This window comes from Martes martes, assembly GCF_963455335.1.
Source record: "Martes martes genome assembly, chromosome: X".
NCBI classification, from domain to species: Eukaryota; Metazoa; Chordata; class Mammalia; order Carnivora; family Mustelidae; genus Martes; species Martes martes.
Window position 1 is genome coordinate 10,871,099 of NC_137897.1, and position 24,183 is coordinate 10,895,281.

Consider the following 24,183-nt stretch of genomic DNA (forward strand, 5'->3'; position numbering starts at 1 on the left):
ACTTGTGACCTCTCTCTCCCTGTCAAATAAATAAATAAAATCTTTTTTAAAAGGACATTAGTCTTAACTGAACTTTTGCTAAATTTTGCATATAAGGGACACTTGTTCACTGTACCAAGACACCTGACAGTGGCACTTCTAGCTTGCCTGTCCATGGTGGCTAGTGTTCCCCTTTGTTCTATGCCATGCCCAGGAGCTCATGATCCACTTTTTCCAATGGTCTTCATTATGACCTAGCCCTGTTGTTCTGGGAACCTACTTTCAGATTGGGTCAAAAGACATCCGACACTTGGGAAAAAAAAAAACTAGGATCACTCTCTCTGGGTCTGAATAAATGTTTCCCTTCATCCAACACCCCACACCCATATTATTATTATATAATCACTAATTTTCAAGAAATGTAAGTGACATCAAAGAGTAACTCTGGAAAAATTGTATCTAGGGACACAGTTTTCATTTCATTACTGGCAAAATTCTCCCCTACTGCCCAGTACACTGGCACCAACCATTTGTAGCCTGCTATTGCCCCCACTGTGCTATAATAAAAAAGAGACTAACACTATGCTATGTTGGTTCTTATTCTGTATGAATAACTGATATAAAATTCTTTCTCAAACAATGCTATAAAAATGAAGAGCAAGGGCACCTGGGTGGCTCAGTGGCTTAAAGCCTCTGCCTTCGGCTCAGGTCATGATCTCAGGGTCCTGGGATCGAGCCCCACATCGGGCTCTCTGCTCAGCAGGGAGCCTGCTTCCTCCTCTCTCTCTGCCTGCCTCTCTGCCTACTTGTGATCTTTCCTCTGTCAAATAAATAAATAAAATTATTTTTAAAAAATGAAGAGCAAAATAAATCAATAAATAACAACCAGAAACCATTCATTCATTCATTCAATCCCAAATTCCCTAAAATAGAATGGTATTCTTTTTTTTTTTTTAAGATTTTATTTACTTGACAGAGATCACAAGTAGGCAGAGAGGCAGGCAGAGAGAGAGAGGGAAGCAGGCTCCCTGCTGAGCAGAGAGCCTGATGCGGGGCTTGATCCCACGATCCTGAGATCATGACCTGAGCCGAAGGCAGAGGCTTTAACCCACTGAGCCACCCAGGTGCCCCAATAGAATGGTATTCTTAGTAATAGGCTTAATCTTGCAATAAATAATGAATGGGTCCCTTCTAAAATATTCTTCTTTTGTTTACATTTCCTGAACTAGCATGGTATTTTACATAAAATGGACATCGATAAGTTCTTGAGGCAGAAAGGAAGGAGCGAAGGAAAGATAGCAGGAAAGAAGGGGGAAAATCTTCCATGCATTTGCTTATGTAATCAAGTTAACTAGACATGCAATATTTTTTAAGAAGAAAAAAAGATGTCAAGTGGGAAATAAAATATTATCTTACAGGGTCCCATGAATTTGAAAAGAGGACTGGGAATTTGGACTCTTGAGGGATTTTTTACTCTTTTTGGTTCTTAACCTGTGTTCTCTCCCATCATTCCTTATCCAGGAATGATAAATGTGCATATTTCACTTGGTGATGTTCATATCTGGAATCTGATCATGGATCTTTTGAAATGCAGGAACTCACCGCATTCATTTTTTAAAAATTATTTATTTGAGAGAGAAAGAGAGAGCATGAGCTGGGGTGGGGCAGAGGGAGAGAGAGGATCCCAAGCAGACTCCACGCTGAGCAGAGCATAACAAGGAGCTTGATCCCAGGACTCCGAGATCATGACCCAAACTGAAACCAAGAGTTGGCCACTCAACTGACTGAGACACTCAGGCACCCCTGCATTCTTTAATGTAGTAATGTTTGGGGGTGCCTGGGTAGATCAGTCGGTTGTGTCTGACTCTTGGTTTCAGCATGGGTCATGGGATCGAGCTCCGCCTCGGGCTCCACGCTCAGTGGGGAGTCTGTTTGTCCCTCTCCCTCTGCTCCTCCCCCAACTCATAGTCTCTCTCTCTCTCTCAAATCAATCAATCTTTAAAAAATAATATAGTGATGCTTGTAGTAGTTAGTCCTTGTGGAAAACATGGAAGGTGAAATTACACCAAAAAAAAAAAAAACCCCACAAAAGTTACACACATTTACATTTCTTCTATGAAACAAATCCAGATATAACCATACCATCTAATTTTTTCTTAAGTGACTTGTTTTTCAGACATTTCTGTTTTTTCAGTTTCATCACAGTTTTTATTAAGGACTTGGAGAGTGGAATGACAGCTATATTTCCACTTACTTTACACCATTTTATTTCCAGTACATATCACCTCACAATGTGCTCCCTTGTGACACATTATGGGATCATTAAATTAAAAATGAAAGGTGTGGTTGATGACTGACTGCTCTCTAATTACCCAGAGTGTTTGTCAAAGGCAGTAGGCAGAAGGCATAAAACCCCACTTTGCTGTTATATTGACTGTCAAATTTATAGCACATTTCTGCTAGCACAGAAAACTTCCCCAATAAGGGTACCTACCGGAGTAGACCTTTGCAAGTGGAACCAGTGCCCTCAGCATTAGGATAAACAGCGAAGAAAATGATCTAGTGATCAAATTGGTTCATCCCATGTTTTCAAAATAAGCCTATCTGGGATCAGTGTTTCTCCACCTGTTGTCTCCCCATTATTGGGACTTTTTAGACATCTTTTCCTAATAGCTCATCCAGAAAATGTTGATACCATAGATACACTTTTTATCTGTTTATGTATAGTGGTCCTTTGGAGGAGTATAAGCCATTGTGACATCTAAACTTTTTTTCTCCCCAGTAAGAACAATTTCCACCGTCTTGAGAATGCATGTCCTGGATTATGCTTGCTAGTACACACTAAATTCTGATGATATCTCACCGATTCTATATGCAAAACTACCCTATTCCAGAGTACACAACTCAAGAAAACGTAAGCTAGAAAATTGTTCTTTAGCAAATCATCTATTGTCAATAGAGAGAATAAATCTCCTTCCTCTCCTAAAAATGAGGAAGCCCTACTAATATTAAAGAACACATGGTTCCCAAGTTAAAATGGTGTCCAAATCAAAAATCTCATACCCACAATTTCAAACTCTTCCACGTACAGGGAGAGGGACAGCCTTTGCTCTCAGAAAGGATAAGACTACGAGCTTGCAACAGCTACCATCTCATTTACTTATTTATCAGCACACATTTATTGAGCTCTATAGACTTTCAGCTCTGTGAGGGCAGGGATTGTGTTTGATTTTGCTCACCCTTGTAGAATAAAGGACAGAAAGAAGGGAGAGAGGAAGGAAGAAGACAAGGTACTATGCTTAGTGACTTGAACACTGCCTCCAAGAATATTCTATTTAGTGTGAAGATACAGAGATGTAAAAACAAATGTAGTAAAATATTACAATTTTCATTAAAAAGATACCTAGCTATGGTGAGGTTACAAAGTAGTGGTTAATTCTACCCTGTTAGAGGTCGAGGGAAATGAAGTAGGTTATGAGAATGTTCAGGAAGACAGTGTACTAGGAATCCTCTTGCCTGTATGGTCTCTTTCCTCCATAAAAACACATTTAAATATAACGTAACTCTGGCACAGCAAGATGAGTACAATTATCTGGGCAGTCTAAGAACACATAGCTGGGAGGTCCAGCAAAGACCTCCAGGAGGGGCAAGATGTGTAAGTGAAAGAAAGGCTAAGGACAAACTGAAAAAGTGGCTCAGAGACAGGGAACAGCGTAGAGAGGACAGCTTGTTCGAAGGCCTGCACGTGACAGAAAGGTGGAGGTCAAAATGCAGTTCCTGCCTATGTTTAAAAGGTCTGGCTTTGGGGCGCCTGGGTGGCTCAGTGGGTTAAAGCCTCTGCCTTCGGCTCAGGTCATGATCCCAAGGTCCTGGGATCGAACCCCACATCGGGCTCTCTGCTCAGCAGGGAGCCTGCTTCCTCCCTTCTCTCTCTGCCTGCCTCTCTGCCTACTTGTGATCTCTGTCAAATAAATAAATAAAATCTTTAAAAAAAAAAAAGTCTGGCTTTATCCTAAAGATAATAAAACACCATTTAAAAGCATCTATGTTATTATGGGCACCCGGGTGGCTCACTTGGTTAAGTGACTGCTCAGGTCATGATCCCGGGGTCCTGGGATCGAGTTCCACATCAGGCTCCCCCGCTCTGTGGGGAGGCTGCTTCTCCCTCTCCCTGCCATTCCTCCTGCTTGTGCTCTCTTTCTCAAATAAGCAAATAAATAAACTCTTAAAAAACAAAAAAGCATCTATGCTAGGAACCAACAGGAACAAGTTTATATTTTGGATATTTATTTAGGCTACATTACAGCCAATGGACTGGAGAGGGTACGGTGGATATTCTGGGGGTCTGCCAGGTCCCCTCTTCAAGTTCCATGCACCCATCCCCAGCTTCTGGGAACACGGGCTTTTGAAGGCTCACAGCTGATTCCTTTGATGGGAGTTGCCCTCAGCGACAGGGGAAATAACTTTGCCAAGAGCAGACACTCCCCAGAAAGCACCCCCTGGCCCTGACCGGCTCATGTGGAGATACAAAGGCTCAGCCACCTTATCTCAGTCAAGGACAACCTCAGCTCCTAAGCTTCTTGAAGGACTGGCTGAAGCCTCTGTTGTAATCATGTTGCGGGTCCCATCTCCCTCCGCCTAATCCTACTCTATTAGTTTCCTATAGCAGCATAACACCTTCCTGCAAACTCGGTGGCTTAAAAAACACACATTTATCATCTCACAGTGTCCACGGGTCAGGAGTCTGGGCGCATCTCAACTGGGTCCTCTCCTCAGGCTGCAATCAAAGTGCTGACCAGACTGTATTCTCATCCGGAGACAGTCTGACCGGGGAAAAACCCACTTCCGAGCTCACTTTAGTTGTTGACAGAGTTCATTTCCCTGTGGTTGAAGGACTGAGGACCTCAGCTTCTGGCTGGCTGTTGTTCAGAGGCTGTCTTCAGTGCTGAGAGGCCACCAACAATTCCTAGAGGCTGCTCACAGTCTCTTCCACGTAGGCTTTTCCGACGCGGCCATTTACTTAATCAAGCCAGTAAGCAGAGTCTCTAGAACAAGTCTGCTGGGAAACAGACTCAGATGTAATACAACGTAATTGCAGGAGTAACATCTCTTCATCTTTGCTGTATTCCACGCAGAAGCAAGTCCCAGGTGCCATCCTCACTCCCGGAGAGGGGTTACGTAAAGGCGTGAACACCGGGAGATGGCAGACATCTTGGAATCTATTTGCCACACCCGCCTTCCTCACTTCTTACAAGTGTATCTCCTCAGAGCACGCCCCAGTGAACCTTCTGCCTGCAACTACCTATCTTGGGGTCTGTGTCTGGGGAGCAACACTGGGGCAGGAAAGGGAGTTAGAAACTGTTGCTGTAACATCAACTATGGGTGAAAGCAGTAGGAGACTGAGCAGCAAAGTTTCTTTCTATTCATAAATGTATAATTTATTATTACAGATTAGAATAGCCATGGCCTATCTGGAAATAAAATGAAGTCTACGAACTACAAGATGTCTTCAAGCAAGGATACACACAACAAAAATAATTCAATTCTAGGGTTGCAGAACAGATTACATAAAACTAACAAAAATTAGGCTTCCTAATTTCCACAGTATGATAATATATATAAATCTCAGACCACAATCAGTCACATAATTAAAAAGAGATGATTAGCACTTTATTAAATTCACAGAGGTTGTAGTTTTACAAATTGCAGAAATAGTCAACCAACAGGGCTGACTTATTAGAGAATGATAGAGAATAAGTAAGTATTGGTACGGTCATAGGATGAAATTCCACCTTGGATACTGACACTCCCATTGTCATCATTCATATCCCAATCATATTTTATTCTTGCTTAGTTAGTCATATACAGAGTGATATAAACAATATTCAAAAAGGATCCATCTTCAAAGACTTTTACACCATATTATGGGTATTCTCCACTGGAAAAATCTCTCTCCGTAGGTCTTCAAATGGGGGGGGGGAGGAATATATATATATATACACATATATATACATCTGTATATATATGTAGTGGCCTGACCTTATTTCCAGAAATGTTCAACACTAATGCACCTTTAAACCAATAAGTAAAGGCACCATGTGACTATACTTATACATTGTGTTGTCAGAGAAATATTTTAGAATATTTTGAGTAGTCAACAGCTTAGGATTCCAGTGGTCTTCATGGGTATAAATGACGGCCTTTTACTTTCATGCACATGCAGAATTTCTTAGAAAAGAAGAATGGTGAAATCAAATAGATGATCTGTCCTTGATAATTTATAATGCTCAGCAGTGGCACAGAACAAGTGTTGAGTTTCCTGGGGAAGCAAAACAGGAGCCCTTCAGAGAGGCGTGAGCCGCTCATCCTCTGTCATGAAGGCATCGTTAATGTGCCCTCCCTTTGTGTCCAAAGGATCGCAGGGGATGCCGTTCTCAATTGTGATCATGTTTTCACACTTGTCTTCAGTGTCATCCACTTCAGATGGTCCTTTGCTCTTCCTAAATGCACATAAAAAGAATGATTGGGGTCTAGAAGCAGAAAGCCTGGTCTTCTGCACAAACATAGAGAGCAAGAGACGGAAGAGGAAACTTAGAATGACGAAATAATTGATGAGATTCCATATTTTCCAAATAAATTGTAAAGATGATAAAGACCTAATGGGTGAAAAGCTGCTATAAGATAAGAAGTCTGCATGGATGATACATGTACATATTGATCCGAACAAGTGGTTTCATTTGGAATACTAAAATAAATATATATGAATATGTATGTGAGTGAATATATACATGTATATGAATGAAAGTATTTGTATACACACACACACACACACACACACATACACATTCACTTACACATACTGCATGAAGGAATGTAAAGAAAACGTATGGCAAATTGGCACGTCAAAATATTTAGCTCTAGGAGAACTTAACTAAAATTGAATTTTAAAAAAGCATGAAATTTCTCTCACACGATTTGACAAATAGTCTGCAAATGTTGAGTGAAAATCAAATTGGAATGAGGTTATCAGGAAGCAAACTCACATTCCTTTGTAGAAAAGAAACAAGCATTATAAACTGCAGGTATCAGCTTGGCTCTACTTACTACAAAATAGTTGTCTTCATTTGTAAGTTGGGTTTTTGGAACTCAGAACACATTTTACTAATTACATTACAACTCATAGCTAAAACGGCAGGTCACTCAAAAAACAAAAAACAAAACCAAAAAACCTCTATATGACAGTATAAATCTTTGAGTTCCTCATTCTCAGATTCTTTGTAGACTCTGCTATCCCCACCCTTAATAAAAGGAGTGTGAAAGGCAGCAGCTTTGAATTCAAAGGGTCTTCCTGTCTTTTGTGAAAGACCAAGTCACTGAGTCAATTATGCTTAATAAGAGATTAAGGTTGTGGCATCATGGAGGCATGATTTTGGGCATAATGCTCCCAGACTTGCTAGAGATTCTTTTGTCCCAGGAACCTGTGGAGACTTCGGAGAGGCAGACCTGAATGGATCACACCGCTGGAATGGTGGGCACTGCTGTGGTGACCAGGATGGACTCCCACCACTATGGAAGTCCCTTAGAACCTTGGTGAGTCTCTGGTGAGTGAACAGGTGGTAAAAATGCCCCAGAGATGACTGAGGTAGAGTTTCCTATTAGTCCTGCATGAGAGTCCATTTTAATGTGCTTTAAAGAATATGGTGGGAGGAAGGGAGAGGAAAGAAAGACCTCTTATTTACACAGGAATGACAGCTATTATAGACAGAGTAACAGAAACAGAAAATCACCACTATAATAATAATTGATTCTAATGAGGCTCATCAATGGATACTCAACCATTGAATAAGAGGTGATTTGGGAACAGGGTATTCAACTGACAATCTATAACCATCAATCATATCACTTCCATTCACAGTACCCAACATTCATTGAGTAACTATGTTTTGAGTGACTACTGTGTGTTCAAACAGACACAGTCCTTGTCCTAAAGTGAAAAGAAAGGACTTAACAACAGGGGAAAGCTCCAAATTTCACTCATCCTCCCTCCCGTTTTTTATGGATTATAAAAAGAAGTGATGATTCAGAAGGGATGAAGCCCCAGTAACAAATGTGTATTTATAAATTATCATCAAAAAATGTCTAGTTCGTGCAATTTCCCCCACACTCACTCCTCACTGGGCTTGGAGGGAATAAGAATTCTCCATAACAATAAACAGATTTTGAACAGTCAACTCTTACTCTAAAATTTGCGTATGTAAGTATGAAATTCACATCACAAAAATCTTAGTGGGTGGAGCATTCTAAAGGAGGCGGCAATGCAATGGGCGTCTTCGAAATAGACATGGCCAGCGTCTACTTGTCAGTTTCCTCAGTTAGGAAAGTGCTTTTATTGAGTTAGATGAAAAATCATAGGGAGCTGGACACTTGCGGATCACCACAAGGAATCTCGCCTTCCACTCCCCGCCATAAAGGAGAACTAATCCATTAGGCCTCCCAAAGGAATGGGGAAGAACTAAAAAGAAAGATGTGAACAGACAAGGACAAGTTCATCTTCTTGAGAAGAAGGATTTCTCAACCAAAAAGATTCTGGGCAAAAGGGCTGTGGAAATGTATCTAATGGAGCTGTGCCAGTGGCGAATGCGGTACACATTGTGCTTCTGTGACCTTGGATCCAGTCGTTCAGAGCCTTGGCCTTGCCGGACTTCACAAACTGCAGCGTCAGGACCGCGCTGGCTGGACACGATAAGCAGCTCACCGGTTATCTAACAGTAATGCAGGGCTTTGTCACGTTTCATAGTACATACAGTAATAAACTGGTTCACTGCCTCTGCATTGCTCTTACTAACAATAATAAAACTTAACTATGTTTCTGGATCATTCTGATTTAATGTTCTGCTAAAAACATGAATTCCTTTTCCTGAAAAATAAAATCGAGTGCTGACTCCCACTGTTCTTGCAGCGTACGGTGGTTCAGGAAGAAGACTGTTTTAAAAAAGTAACTAAAATACCTGAAACTAGTTCTTAAAAACCTTGAGGGTAGATACTTCTCATAAATCTAGAGAGAAGAGGGGCAAATGAAGGAACAAAAAAAATACCAGGTGACCCTTGGAGCTGAGGGGTGTCGAGGAGCAGGGTTAGGGTTAGGGTTTGCTCATGATAAAGTAGTGGTGGGACGCCTGGGTGGCTCAGTCATTAGGCGTCTGCCTTCGGCTCAGGCCGTGATCCCGGGGATCCTGGGATCGAGCCCCGTATCGGGCTCCCTTCAGGGAGCCTGCTTCTCCCTCTCTGTTGCTCTCCCTGCTTGTTCCCCCCCCCCTCCAGTAAATAAATAAATAAATAAATAAATAAATAAATAAATAAAATCTTAAAAAAAAAAATTAAGTAGTGGTGGCTGAAAGCACAAAGAATATTTCTGTCTCCCTTCCATCAAGATAGGACTAAAGAGCCAAGGCCCAAGAATAGCCAGAAAAACAACAAAGGATAGACAAATATGATTTTGAAACAGAACAGAATTAATTATTGGGGAATTAGAACCATCCTCAGAATCAGTATGGATGATTCCTGGGGAAAACGTCAATGTTACTGGAATGATTTCAGTGGGCATTGCAGTCCAGTCAGACTGATGGGCTTTGGGATCCAGACTAGCTGGTTTTAAAGACGGTTACTATGAACCTTCTGACCATGTGACCATAGGCAGGTTGCTTCACGTCTGCCCTGTGGTGGTGATAATAATAATTAGTATCTATTTCGTGACAGAAACCAGACTAAGTGCTTTGTGTATATCACCTCATTTAATTCCTATTGCAGTATTATAAAGATTTTATTATTATCCCTGTTTTTAAGACATTATTTATTTATTTGAGAGAGAGAGCACGGAGGGAGAGTGAGGAGGAGAAGCAGACTCCCCGCTGAGCAGAGAGCCCGATGCAAGGCTTGATTCCGAGACCCTGAGATCATGACCTGAGCTGAAGGCAGACACTTAACCAACTGAGCCACCCACGTGCCCCTTATTATGCCTGTTTTTCAAATGAAGGAGCTAAGACTCAACTATGTAAAGCAGCTTATCTTTGAGAATGGAACAAGACTGGTGAAACCAGTACACCTAGAACTCTACTTAAGCTCCCCAGGCTTCACTCAAAACACGCATTTGATTCCTACTGAGTATGTACATTTAAGAACAGCAAAGGAAAACTATTATTAGCTCTAACATTTCTGATTTTACTTACACATCTATTTTTAAGACTACTGACTTAATTAAAACTTTTTAAGAATGTGAAATTTCAGCATTGAAAATGTTGGCTGAGCCCCATCCTCTTGTGTGAAAAGCAGTATCTGTAGAAATCTAGATGCATTTCTGTTTACTACTACCCTTATGGGAATAGAAATATAACCAGATATAAGCCAAGTGAATTGGGAGCATTAGCTAGGGTTATGTCCTGAGTCCTTAATCTGGCGTTGTTACCAAGTACAAGACTATAATCTCCCTGTAGGCAAGGACCATCCACATTATCTGTGTATGTATCGTCCCTGATAAATACTAGAGCTCCCATCACAGAATGGATGGTCAATAAGGGAATAAGATATTTTTTACCTCTTTGGGCCTTGGCTTCTGGAAAGATGAATTTAGAGCACTTTCCAGTATACAAAGCACTTGTGTGTATTCTCTAACTTTGTCTTCTCATCATCATAACTATGTAAGAAAGTATTATTATCCTCATTTTCCATATGTGACCTGCTTAAGATCACTCAACTAGTAAGCACCAGGGCCTGAGACTGGAACCCAAAACCAAGAGTACCCATCCAGTGCTTCTTCTACTAAAACACACGTCACATCAACTGCATCACCATTGTCATGGTCGCATCACCACTGCCATCACAACCATTGCCGTCATCATCATTCTCATCATCACAAAGCTGACCAGAGAACTAAAACATCTACTTGCGGGCTGGCACTGGACACAGATCTAGTACAGACATCACTGTGGGGTAGATGTAGTTCATCCTGGGCACGTGCCCACCTACCGAGCTGCCTAATTGTTCTGCAAAAGTAAAATAAATAAATAAATAAATAAATAAAATAAAATAAAATAATTTTCCAACTTTTTCTTTTCCTTCAACAAGTCTCTCATTTCCACAAACTGCTATTCTCAACTAGATGGTAAGAGAAAAGCAACTTCCTCAAATGATGTCACAAGGAGGTGGCATTTGTAATGGTGTGCTGAAGCTGGCTGCTGTGGGCTTGTGACAGGTGACTGTTAAATCTTCAGAAATTTCATAGTTGATAGGAAATCAACAAATGCTACAAACTAGGATTTTTTAAAAAAATTTTTAAAAGGTTTTATTTATTTACTTGATAGAGGGAGAGAGAGATCACAAGCAGGCAGAGAGGCAGGCGGGGGGTGGGGGGGGGGCGGGAAGCAGGCTTCCTGCTGAGCAGAGAGCCCGATGTGGGGCTCCATCCCAGGACCCTGAGATCATGACGTGAGCCGAAGGCAGAGGCTTAACCCACTGAGCCATCCAGGTGCCCCCAAACTGGGCTATTTTTTAGACAGCTGGTTAACCAGTTCACCACTATTGTAGTAAACAGCAACCCTAATAAGATCACTTGCTTTTTAAAATAGGGATTTGTGGGATGCCTGGGTGGCTCAGTGGGTTAGAGCCTCTGCCTTCGGCTCAGGTCATAATCTCAGGGTCCTGGGATCAAGCCCCACATCAGGCTCTCTGCTCAGCAGGAAGCCTGCTACCCACCCACCCCCGCCACCCCCCCCCCGCCTGCCTCTCTGCCTGCTTGTGATCTCTCCCTCTCTCTGTCAAATAAATAAATAAAACCTTTAAAAAAAATAAAATAAAATAGGGATTTGTTAACTAATAAAATCCCAAACAATGAGCCACTGAACTGGAAAACTTTTTATAGCATCCTGGTAATTTCTGGATGAAAATGAGATCCTTTTTTCAGTATCCCTTAGTCACAGAAATGGGTTAAGCTGATCTTGGATAATAATACTGTTTATTTAGTGCATGCTATATTCTAGGTACTTTATACACATTTATCTCAACCAATCCCCACAGAAGCCCTGTGAGATAGTATCTTCTTACTACAGATGGAGAAATAGTCCCACAGAAATTGGATGAGTCGACCAAGGTCATTTGGCTAAAGGGCATAGGTGGTGTTTGAGTTCACCTAGTTTGGTTTCCAATGACTGCATACTTCACAGTGATCAGCGAGCGATGAGTAATCAATGTAATGCGGCTACTGACAAAGGTAAGAATTGTTAAAGGTTTCCTTGAGAAATGTCCTGAACAGTAGGTTTAAATATGCATATGTCATCGATGACAGTGGCATTCTTCCCCACGGAAGCAAAATGGTTAACTGAGACAACCCTCTCCCAGCCTTCTAAATGTAAGATTTTCTATCATGCAAACTATGTTCATTAGTATCTAATGTATGGATTGAACTGTTGAACAAATCTTTGTTTCCTTAGGACTAAAAGCACTGGGGCCAACTTCTGCCTTTTCCATGATTAGAAAGGGCTTTCATCACCATCACCAGGGCTCTCCCCACTCCGGACCACACCCTCTCCACACCTTCCAAGCAGTACTTTGCCCATGAGAAACCCACCATAGATCGTATCTAACTTACAACACAACGAATCAATTGATCTTCAGAAGGTTGTCATAACTGTCCTGACTCTATTTGCCAATTAGTGATGCTCTCCAGATTTCTGCAAGAGATGTGTCTATCTGTTTTCCTAGTCTGAACACAAAATGAATTTGCAAAGGCAAGGTTGTGACAACAGCCTCACTTCTCCCAGGCAACAGATTATGATGCTACACACCCAATTATTATATTACCGCAGGACCTGCTCAGCAGGAAAGAGATAGCATGAGCTGGAAGGCCAGCAAATGGCAGGATAATAAAATAACAGAAACAGCTAACACTTACTGAGCGCTCACCGTGGGCCAGGCACCACTCTAAGCACACCACTGCATTAACTCTTTTTATCCCACCAAGTTCATTATTTCCGGTATACCTTGCTGTCACTCCAGAAAAGTCATCTCTGCACAAGTCACAAAGAAAAATTTAACCAACCCAATGCTAGCACCGCAAACCATACTCGCCTGCGCTTGGGTTCCCTGACTCGTTGCCTGTGCCTCCTGATATGCAGAGTTAATGGATTACATACAACAGCAGAATCTAGGATATAAATACTTTGGATCTAAGCAGTATGTCTTATCGTCCATCCTTCTAACTCCTATAGTATTCTGTGCTAGTGAGAAAACTGGGAACCAAGGAGATGAAGTGAATTTACAGAGGTTACGATCGTTAGAAATCCTAGAATCACAGTATTATAGGATTATATGGAACTTAGACATATTAAACATAAGTAGTCAAATATTCCAACGGGATCTTTCTTAATATTCAAAAAAAAAAAAGACTGAAAACAAAACAAACTGACAACTTGTACCACGGCTCTCAGCATTGTATGCCATGCCAAGATGAAGAAAATCAAGCAAGTACAACTTGATTTTAATCTTTGAGTTTTAAGATGGGGACTAGACATAAATCTCATTTATTCCAGAGCATTTCACTTATCATTTGTGAAAAAAAGTTACAAAGGCCAACATCTGAAATGATTCCCTTCTGCTAGTAACGAGGGTGAGGCATAGGGAAAGTAGTAAACCTCCAGAGAAACATTTAGCTGAACCCACACTTGGCCAAACTCAGCCCCCATGTCTGTGTGGGGATCAACCCTTTTGAAAGCCAATGCATGTCCCTGTGATTCCCACTTACCAAAATTCTTCTTCCTTGGAATCAGATGAGAATGTTTTCGAAAAATCAAACTGTCTAATGAAGAGTAAGTCCCCTCTCCACTTCCCCTCTGCATCAGAGGGACTTGTAAACAAAATTTTCTCCTTTCATCATGCCGAGACATCCTCTCCTCCTCTCCTCCTGTTCTCCTACCTTCGTAACTTTCCCAGTGGTCTGAAATTCTCCCTCAAAGTAATGGCAATAATTTAGACAGCAAAGTCTGTAGGTGCCCCGGAATCCAGGTAAAGGAACTCAGGGAGTAGCAATCTCCAAACTGGAAGCTCTCAAACTAAGTGAATTAGAATAACCCAGATATTCATTAAAATGCATCCCCTTTGCAGATTATAATTTAGAAGATGTGCTGTAGGGCAAACCTTCATTTTAAACAAGCGGTCCAGGTGATTCTGATGCAAGGGGTTGATTCGAAGTTCACCTCGAGGCACTAGAGGGACAAGCAAATGTTGAAAGGAGGGAAGCAGAGAAGCGCAAGAGCATCCAGGACAAGATGGGGGCTGTAGGCACTGGGCCAAGAAAAGGCAAGCCAAGCTGGGGAGGCATGGAAAGAACCGTGGAACTGCTGGCATTTGCAGGTAGAGGACTGTTAAAGATTAACTCTCCCTACCCAAAAGTCTACTTAGGTTTGTATATCCAACTTACAAAAGCATATACAGATACTAAAATCAATTCTTGATATGAAATATTCGTACGGTGTAGGAGAAAGAAAAAGATAGTAATGGAAGGAGTCATAGTTAATAAGGGACACTGGACTCTAGAAAAGTCTCTAAACACAAGAGCCTAAGTGATATTTTGATAATCACCAATATTTTCAAAGTTTCCGATTTAAGGCAGGATCTTCAGCTTGGAGAAAATCCCCTCCTCATTTTTCCAGGTCATAAAGAAATAGGAAAATCCTCCCTAAGTCACTCTGTTTAAGTATCTTACCTTCTACGTTGCCGGATTCCTGATAAAATCAACAGCATGACTGCCACTATGACGATGCAAAATATCACACTGAATATAATAATCCAGATGGGCACGGATGGGTCAGTGGGTGGTGCAAGAGTGGAAGGAATTTTTAAAAATTCCAGGGTCTGGTCATTCAAAAAGAAGGCATTGTTGATCCGGTTCCTATTCATTCTACAATATAATGATGATTAAAAACAAACAAGAGAGAAAAAAAGTTAGAAACAGAAGGTATAGTCCTATCTCTTCATGATTATAATTATCTCTAGAAACAGAGCATCCCTGTGGCAAGAGACGTCAGGTTGACTGGACAGTCTGACGGGGGGCAGTCATGCTGTGGTACTCTTTTCATAGCAGTGCTGGCTGCTACAGAAAGGCTTGCCTACTGCCCTCCATTGTTGGGAATGTCCTAGAAGTAACCAGAAGCTCTGAGCTTGAAGCTCTGCCCACCAGGTTTTATTTCCGGAAAGGCAGCCTCTAGACTAAGATGACACAACTCAATTTAAGGTGACTTACACAAATACCAACAGCTGGAAGAGGGAAAGTTGTGTGTAAAAAATGTGGGTGAAAAACACAGGAAGAAAAGAAAATCAGGAATAAAAAAGAACCATGAAGCCAGGAGCAGCTGCAAATCCATCAGTTTGATTTTTTTTTCATTAATTCAACAAATATTTGCTGAAAACGTACCAAGTACCAGATACGGTGGTAAGTGCTGGAGATACAAAGTGAAATGAAAATACCAAGGTGCTGACAGTCTAGACCAGTCGAGAAGGATGGCACATCAGTCCCTCCACAATCACAGCGCGGTGCAAAATGTTCCATGAGAGACGTTAAGTATGGCCACCATGGGAGATGGTGGGTGGGCCCAGTACCTCATATCGAGAAGTTAGGGCTGCTTTCCTGAGAAAGCAACATTGAGCTATGTTTTGAGCGACCCACAGGAATTCTTGAGGCCAGAGTGTGTAGTTAAGCACAGGAATGGAGACAATGGTATAATAGTTTTGTTCAGGACTACAAGTTTCATATGAATAAAGTCATTGGTGCTTGAGAAGCCCAAAAATCCAGAAAAAATATCAAGGTAAATGAATTACTCTTCCTGGGGAAAATCTGCATTTTTGGTGGTGGCAGTGGTTAGGGAGGGGTTGAGAGCAAAGACTTATTTGACTGAAACCAAATAAGTGAATTTCTAACTGGAATTTGCAAACTAGATGAGGAGATTTCTTGGGATATTCTCTGGCCTTTACTGAATTCACACTAGACAACTGACTTCATCTACCTCTGGAGCAACAATGGAAAATACATATATGATGTGAGCTTCATGTGTGACTTCAAATACTCTACAAGGTGCATTTTAAGAGAACGTAAAAAGAAAGGGGTGAAATTATTTTAATTTTTTTAAGTAGGCTCCATACCCAACATGGGGCTTGAACTCGTATCCCCGAGATCAAGAGTCACATGATCTACTGACCAAGCCAGCCAGGTACCCTGAAACTATTTTAATAATTTTTTTGCCCACAACACATCCAGAAAAATATAATTTCAACCTGGCGTCAATCTTGAGTTGGCTCACATTGTATTTTGTACTCAATCTTTGAAATGTGTTGTGTACTTTACACTTAGGGTGTATCTAATCTTGGACTAGCTACATTTCAAGTACTCAGCAGTCACATATGGGGGATGACTACCATCCTGGACAGTGCAGGTCTTGAACCTGACAGTAACGGCTTGAGAATCTCTGCAGATCAGCACGAGGCTATCAGGAAAGACCTCCTTTAGCAAATAAAAATCTATGTAGAGACATGATTACTCACAAATGTGAAAAAGAAACCCAGCCAGATAATCTATAGCAGCAGATAATTCCAATGTTATTTTTTATCGTAATACCTGCTAGTTCCATCCATGTTGTTGCAAATGGCAAGATTTCATTCTTTTTGATAGCTGAGTAATATTCCTGTGTTTGTGTGGGGGTCATCTGCTGATGAACGTCTGGGCTCTTTCCATATTTTGGGTATTGTCAAATTATGGAAAAGTTTCCTTTTTCCAGAACCTATCACTGATAATCTGGGAACACAAACGTCTCTGTAAAATAATGAACCCCACTACTAAGGTATGACTCAGAGTAAAATGAGAAATTGCTCTATATTCTTATCCTAGCTACCTGGTTAGTGAACACTTTGCTGTTCTTTTGCCTCTCGGGCTGATTAGAAGTTATACATAACTAATGAATCACTGAACACTACCTCAAAAACTAATGATGTACTATACAGTGGCTAACCGAATATAATAAAAAAGAGTAAATAACTAGATAGATACATAGATAGATAGATAGATAGATAGATAGATAGAAAGAGACAGACGTTCTGGGGCGCCTGAGTGGCTCAGTTGGTTAAGCGTCTGCCTTCAGCTCAGGTCATGATCCCAGGGTCCTGGGATTGAGCCCTGCAGTGGGCTCCCTGCTCAGCAGGGAGTCTGCTTCTCCCTCTGTCCCTCACCTCTCTTTCTCTCTCTCTCAAACAAATAAATAAAATCCTTAAAAAAAACCAATTACTCAGAAGTGATGGGTGTTGACATGAAATGCCACACATGTGCAGGAACACACTTCACGAAGCAGAGAGGGTTGTGCAAATATGAAGCAGAACTAGCACCATTGTGCCCACCTCCACCAGATTCTTCAGCCTTGAAATTCCTATTACCTGCCCTCTAGCTGCCATCCCCTCGCTTTTCATGCTATCCTTCTTTCTTGGTATTGTTCCCTTTATTTTCATACAATCCTGATGAGACCTGTCCCTGACATAATTTCTCATTCTTCCAGCCTTCCCCACCCCCTAAGCAGCTTCTCCTGCAAGGACCTTTGACAGAGGCACTCTGTCGTGGACGTACTCATCTGCGCCCTCCACCTTCACCCCCAACACTCACTCTTCTCCCTCACATTAACGGGAGCCTGCTCTCACCGCAGTGCCTTCATTTCCTTGTAGTCCTCCTAGATCATGGAGAGGGCATGAATAAAATACAGTGAAAGACAGTGTTCCTAATTCTCGTGCCCTAAGTGGTAGGTCTTTACAGTATTTTTTAGTGGTGTAAGTACAGGAACAATGTAGTTCAAACCTTCCTGTTAAAGCAGATTAAATCATATCCCACTAGTATAGATCCTCAAGGCCTTTGCTTCGGCAAGGGAAATGGATGATTGCTCACACAAAAACCTTTGGCATTGATTACAGATTCATTATCATAAATGTTAATATTTTACAGACAGTAAATGAGTTCTGCTAGGTATTTCTTCATGGTAAAGAGAATAATGTGTAATTCGGTAACTTGTAAGTCTGTTGTAAGGGGAGTTACTTTGTTTCCTTCTTTCTTTTTCCAGAAATAGTTTATTTTCTGAACTTACTGTTCCAATATACCTTTGCCCAACAGTAGCCATTTTAGGGATGGAAAGTTTACATACATAAAGTACACATTGATTAAAGTAAAAACAAACTGCATCCTTCTTTGAAGTCAAGAATACACTTCACTTTTGAAAGATCATTATGATTACAAGGAGGGGTGGAGAAGAACTGGGGGGAAGCTGTGTAAAATCGGAAGTGGGTAAAAAATACTACTGGGTATCTGGTGAATACACCTTTCTGGACAATTTATACCTTCTATTTGTCTTTGAGTTATTTCGCAAATCTGTAAGTGGTAGAAAACTGACATAATGTAAATGATTCTTGCCCAGAGATAATCAAGTGAACTGTGTCTGGTGGAATATGATTGATCATTACCTGATGGACAGAATGGTGCACCTTTTTGTAAATGGACATCACCATTCCTTGATTGCCAAAGATGCACGGTTCCTTGAAGTCTCCTTTGGGTTTTTTTGTTTATTTGTTTTTTAAAGATTTTATTTATTTGTCAGAGAGAACACAAGCTGGGTGAGCAGTAGGCAGAGGGAGAGGCAAGCAGAGGGAGAAGCAGGCTCCCCGCTGACCAAGGAGCCCAATGTGGGACTCGATCCCAGGACCCTGAGATCATGATCTGAGCCGAAGGCAGACGCTTAATGGACTGAGCCACTCAGGTGTCCCTTGAAGTCTCCTTTGAACTGCTTTTACCATTTTACTGGTTCCCTCATTAATAAATGAGACAATAAAATCTTTAGTGGCATTTACTTTTAATTCGTATGACAGTCACACTCTTACCTTGTTTTTTTAAAAAAAAAAAAATCTTTTAAAGGCAAAGACTGTACATTAACTAAAGAAGCTAAGTCCTTAGAGACCCAAAAAATGAGACCATTTTTATTGTTTAAATAAAAGTCAAAGGTATGACTTGTCCTTTGAAACACTTTATATTTATTAATTCATTTAACCTTCTCAACAACTCTGAGGGAGAGGTATCATAACTACTCCCGTTTTATAGATTATAGGAGGAAAACAAAATGAGGGGAAGTAACTTGTCTGTAATCCAGAGACAAAACCTATGAATTTGGGCTCCAGAATCCATGTGGTAAACCATCACACAACAGCACCACACCAGGTTTTCTTGCCGAAAGAAGACAGCCCTAAACATTAATAGCTGATGTTTAAACCAGGGCTTCTCAGCCACAGCACAATTGGCATTTGGGGTTGAATAATTCTTTGTTCTGAGGGGCCATCCTGTGCATAGCAGGATGTTCGGCATCACCCCTAACTTCTGTCTACTCAACACCCCACGCCCCCCACCTCAATTGTGACAACAAAGATGTCTCCAGACATTGCCAAATGTCTCCTTGGAGGCAAAACTGTCCCTGGATAAGAAACACTGATCCAAACTAATGATTAATACAAGCTAACAAAATTAAATCTTTCACATATGAATACATAAATCATTGTGAAGCACAGAGAGAATTCTTCAAAATTTATGAAAACAGTCAAATCAATCAACAAGCTGATATACCAGTAGAAGACATATTCAGCGGTGATTACCTTATGGCTGACTGTATCTCAACAGCAGGAAGGGTGTGATTTTTTGAAGGATCTGTAACCACAAACCAGAATGACACCCGCTGGGTTACATTGCAAAGTAGGACATGGGAAATTCTGCAGATGATGGAGAAAAAAAATACATTATAAGCAAATAATGACCGATTCCATTAGAACATCCACTCCGGCATAATTACCATCTTAAAAGGTGTCTTAGCTATGAAGTCATTTGTACTGTTTTAAGAAATGCCTTATTAAGAAGAAAATAACACAGGAAATCTCCTTTGTTTCAAAATCAGATACTTAGGAATCACTCCTTAAATGACAATCTACCAAAATGAGAAAATAACCAAAGTACACAGTCAAGAGTGTTAAGGATCTCATTCTCCGTCACCTGTTAGCTGACAAACATCCCTGCTTCCCCAACACTGAGCCTCTTCCAAAACCACAGATGCCTCTGGTGTTGCCTCATCCAGCTGTTCTTAGTCTCATTCAGACTGACACATCTCAGATCCAGACAAATCAGTTGCCACTCCCTGGTCCCATATTGCTTGCTGTGCTGGCCACACCGCCGTCCCTCTCCCACTCCAGTACTGGAGCGGACACACTAGGAGACCTCCAAGCTGAGGTGCTATCATCAATTTACCAGCAGTCTTTACACACTGTTTCTGTAATTATTTGCATTCCAACTGTCAATGAGAATGTGCCACACCACTCTGAGTACATACATTGCCAGGACATATGACAGGAAAGAAATGACATTAGTATTCAGATGGGAAACAATTATATATGAATGTATGAAAGATATAAACGTTGAAAATTACAGGAGAGTCCACATAACTCAATGTTGCCAGGGCTAAAACATAAATAATGAACGCATTCACCATTTTCTTAGGAGCAAAACTGCAAAAAGTGACATTAGCAACCGTTCTGGAAAATGGAAGCACACATCACCTTTACTAATAAATGTAAATTCCTCTTCCTTTAAAAGAGCATTCAAGTGCCATTTTTACAATAACGAAGAAGAGTGCCATTCTGTCGGTTTTCTGTAGTTTTCAGGACCCGATCGAAATGACTACATTTTCTCCCCTCAAGTGTCAGGTACAAACGCCGAAGCAGCCCTCGCGGCCCCTGTGCCTACAGCCACGCGCCAGGGACACGCAGTGCGATCTGAAGGGTCCCCTGTCCTCAGCGGCAGGCGCGCCCGGGGCATTTTCCGCGTCCGCGGGGCCCGGGCCCGACTAGCGCAGGACCCCTGTCCAGAAGGTTCGCCGCGTGAGACCCTGCGTGAGACCCCACGTGCCGCCCTTGCGTCACGATCTCAACGGTCGCCCCAGCCCTGCGTGTTTCGCGTCCGCAGACACTCGGAGCCCTCGCGGACGCCGTATCTCGCCCTCCGAGGCTCCAACGCCGCCACACCGCGAACATGGGCGGCTACCTGAGCAGACACCTGGGCAGATACCTGGGCAGAGCCAAGGCCGCGCTGCCACGCCCCGCTTGGGGGCACCGGTCCCTGCGGGCCGGGCCCGCCCGCCGCCCGCGGGGCCCGATTCTGAGCCAAGTCATCTCCATGCACCGGGAGCGCTGGATGAGGAGCCGCCGCCGCCGCTGCCTCCCGCTGCCGCCCCACCTGGACCACCCCCGAGTCCAGAGGGCCAGAGTCTCCAAGGCCCGGAGGAGCTTCCACCGCAAATCCCCCCTGCACACCTCCCGGGGGCTGGATTTCTCGAGCAGTCGCGAGAGTTTCGTGAAGCACTGCCTCTGGAAGGCCCAGAACGTCCTGAACGTCTGGAACATGGTGACCGTCAACATCACGCCTGAGGGCGGCGGGAGCTCCAGCAGGCGCCCGGCCACCCAGGAGCGGCCGCGCTCCTGCGCCAAGGAGATCCGGCTGACGGCTCGCAGCCCGGGCCAGAGAGGGAGGAAGAGGAGCTGCAGAGCTCTCCGCTTCGAGAGCCCCCCGGCCAAGAGAAGGAGGCAGAGCCCAGGGGCCAGGCCATCCGCCTTCAGGCCTGTGTGGAAAGACGGCCTGGTCCCTTCCTTCGTGCCCAGGCCCGGGCCTCTGAGAAGGGGCCTCTTATCCTGGCATCCCGGCGACGGAGAGGACACCCAGCCCGGGCCCGACCGGCTGCCAGGTCACCAGCAGGCCACGGGAGAGTCACCGGGCCTCGCCTTGAGAGCAGATGAGCATGTCCCAGGGCCCGGGCCCTCCTGCAGCCTGGGGTCCCCCTTGTATCCTGAGCCACCTCCTGAGACTCAAACCGGCCGTCCTTTGACCCCGCTGAGCCCCGCTCTACCCCCGCACGAGTGACCGTCCCTGGCGGCCAGCCCTCACCGCCCGGCAGGCAGCTCCGCCCAGGCCCCAGACCCACCTCCCTCGAGCCCACTGGGCTGCGATCCAAACCTCCCCAAACCTCCGGCTTCCTCCTGCCCTCCTACCCCTGCCCGCTTTCTCCCTGGAGACGCACTTAGCCGGAAGGCCTGCTTCTGCCCCTTTCCCAGTTTCCTGAGTGAAAACAGCGTTCCTGTGTTAGTAACAATAATAAAGTTTCGTTATACAGAGTGTCGTTTTTCTCTCAAAGGGACATATACGAGGATTTCGCCTACACCGAGAATTCTGTCTTGGCACTGTTAACATTTGGGGCCAGGGAATTCTTTCCTGGTCCTTGGGTGCTGTCCTCTGCATCGTAGGGTTTTAGCACAACCCCTGGCCTCTATCTTCTAGGGGCCGGCAGCACACCCACGTTGGGAAAATACTAAAATATTTCCGAACATTGCCATATATTCCAGAAGGGGGGGGTGGGAGGGTGGTAGGGGGTGCGGGGGTGGGAGGGTGGTAGAGGATGGTGGGGGGGTTGGGAAGGTGGTAGGAGGTGGTGGGGGGAGCACTTGAAAAAAAAAAAAAAAAGCCCCACTGGTGGAAAAACTGAGGGACAGTGACCTCTGCTGGCAGAAACAGTCAAGCTTGGTCTTTTTTAAAAATAAGCTACTTGTTGGCGAAACTGAAAATGCTAAATACTCGGAAGCGCTGGGAAAGATGCTGAGAACTGGAGCGCCAGGTGGCGCTGAGTGCGAATGTGTAGCAGCGCTTGGAAGTGCCGCCCGGAGCGGAGCGTGACCATGAGAAACTCTCCTACACGGTGTGTACACACACGCCACACACACATACGCCACACGCCACACACACACACCCCCACAAACAACCCACACACAACACACACATACCCCCCACGTACAAACACATGCACAGCACACACACATACACCACACACATACCCATACACACGACCCACACACACATACACCACACACATACCCCCTCACACAAGAACATCCCCCACACACATACACCACACACCCCCAAACGAACCCACACACACATACACCACACACCACACACATACCCTCCCACACACACAACACATGCACCATACCCACACATACCACATACACACTCCCACACACATCCCCTACACACACCACATATCCCACACACCCACCATACACACACCCTCCCACACACATACACTCACAGACACCAACCACATACCCATCACACAGACACCCACACATACACCACATATACCCACAAAACATACACCCACAACACACACACCCACAACACACATACCCCAAACACACACACACCACCCATACCACACACACACCATACACACCCCCCACACACACACCTACACCCGCACACACACCAGCACTAACACCACACCCACACACACCGCACATAACCCCACACACATACCCCACCCAAATACCACATACACACTCCCATACACACTCCCTACACACATCAAACACACTACACACAACCACACACCCCCACCCACATACACACCCCACACACCCACCACCGACCACACACAACCCCCACACCCACACACACACCCCCACTAACACACCACACACACCACAACCCACACACACACACAGAGCAGTGAGGATGTTCTTCCCAGCACTCCGTCAGAACAGAGAAGCCAAACAACCTAAATGCTCACTCACAGGGGGACGGCTAACGTAAACACTCTGTGCGCTAGCGAGGAAATACTGTTCCACAAACCGAAGGAAGGACACAGCCCAAGGATTCTCCGCTCTTGGGCTACTGGGCCACGCAGTTCTCTGCATCGCGGGATGCTGAGCGGCACACCTGGCCCCCGTCGCCCAGACGGCAGCACGACCACCTCCAGCGGTGACAGTCGCACGCATCTCCAGACATTGCCAAATATCCCCAGAGGGACCGACATCACCCCCAGTTGGAAAGCACTGAACTAGAGCTCCGTGTTTTTGACGACAGGTTACATCTCAAAACGAAACTGCTGAATGAAAAAGCCGGGGAGTGGTATAGTATGTGTGGCTCACGCCGTTTACAGAATTTAAACAAATGCCAAGTAACGTTGCTGGGAAAATGGGGAAGTCAGGAACCGTGTTAAGAGGTCTTCTGGACACTTTCCCTACCTCGTTCTTTCCATCTAAAGCCTCTTT

At 43.7% G+C, this 24,183-nt stretch overlaps 1 protein-coding gene across 2 annotated transcripts in view; it reads right to left on the reverse strand.

Annotated features, from left to right (window-relative positions):
* Positions 1 to 5,622: 5,622 nt before the first annotated feature.
* Positions 5,623 to 24,183, reverse strand: part of CLTRN (collectrin, amino acid transport regulator) — a 31,317-nt gene continuing 12,756 nt past the window's right edge. For both annotated transcript variants that reach the window (XM_080795668.1, XM_080795667.1), the window contains 3 exons: positions 19,690 to 19,803; positions 14,732 to 14,926; positions 5,623 to 6,479 (listed from right to left, as the gene is read on the reverse strand). In XM_080795668.1, coding sequence (XP_080651794.1) covers positions 6,323 to 6,479; positions 14,732 to 14,926; positions 19,690 to 19,803 — 466 coding nt within the window. In that variant the 3' untranslated portion in view covers positions 5,623 to 6,322. The remainder of the gene's footprint in view (positions 6,480 to 14,731; positions 14,927 to 19,689; positions 19,804 to 24,183) is intronic.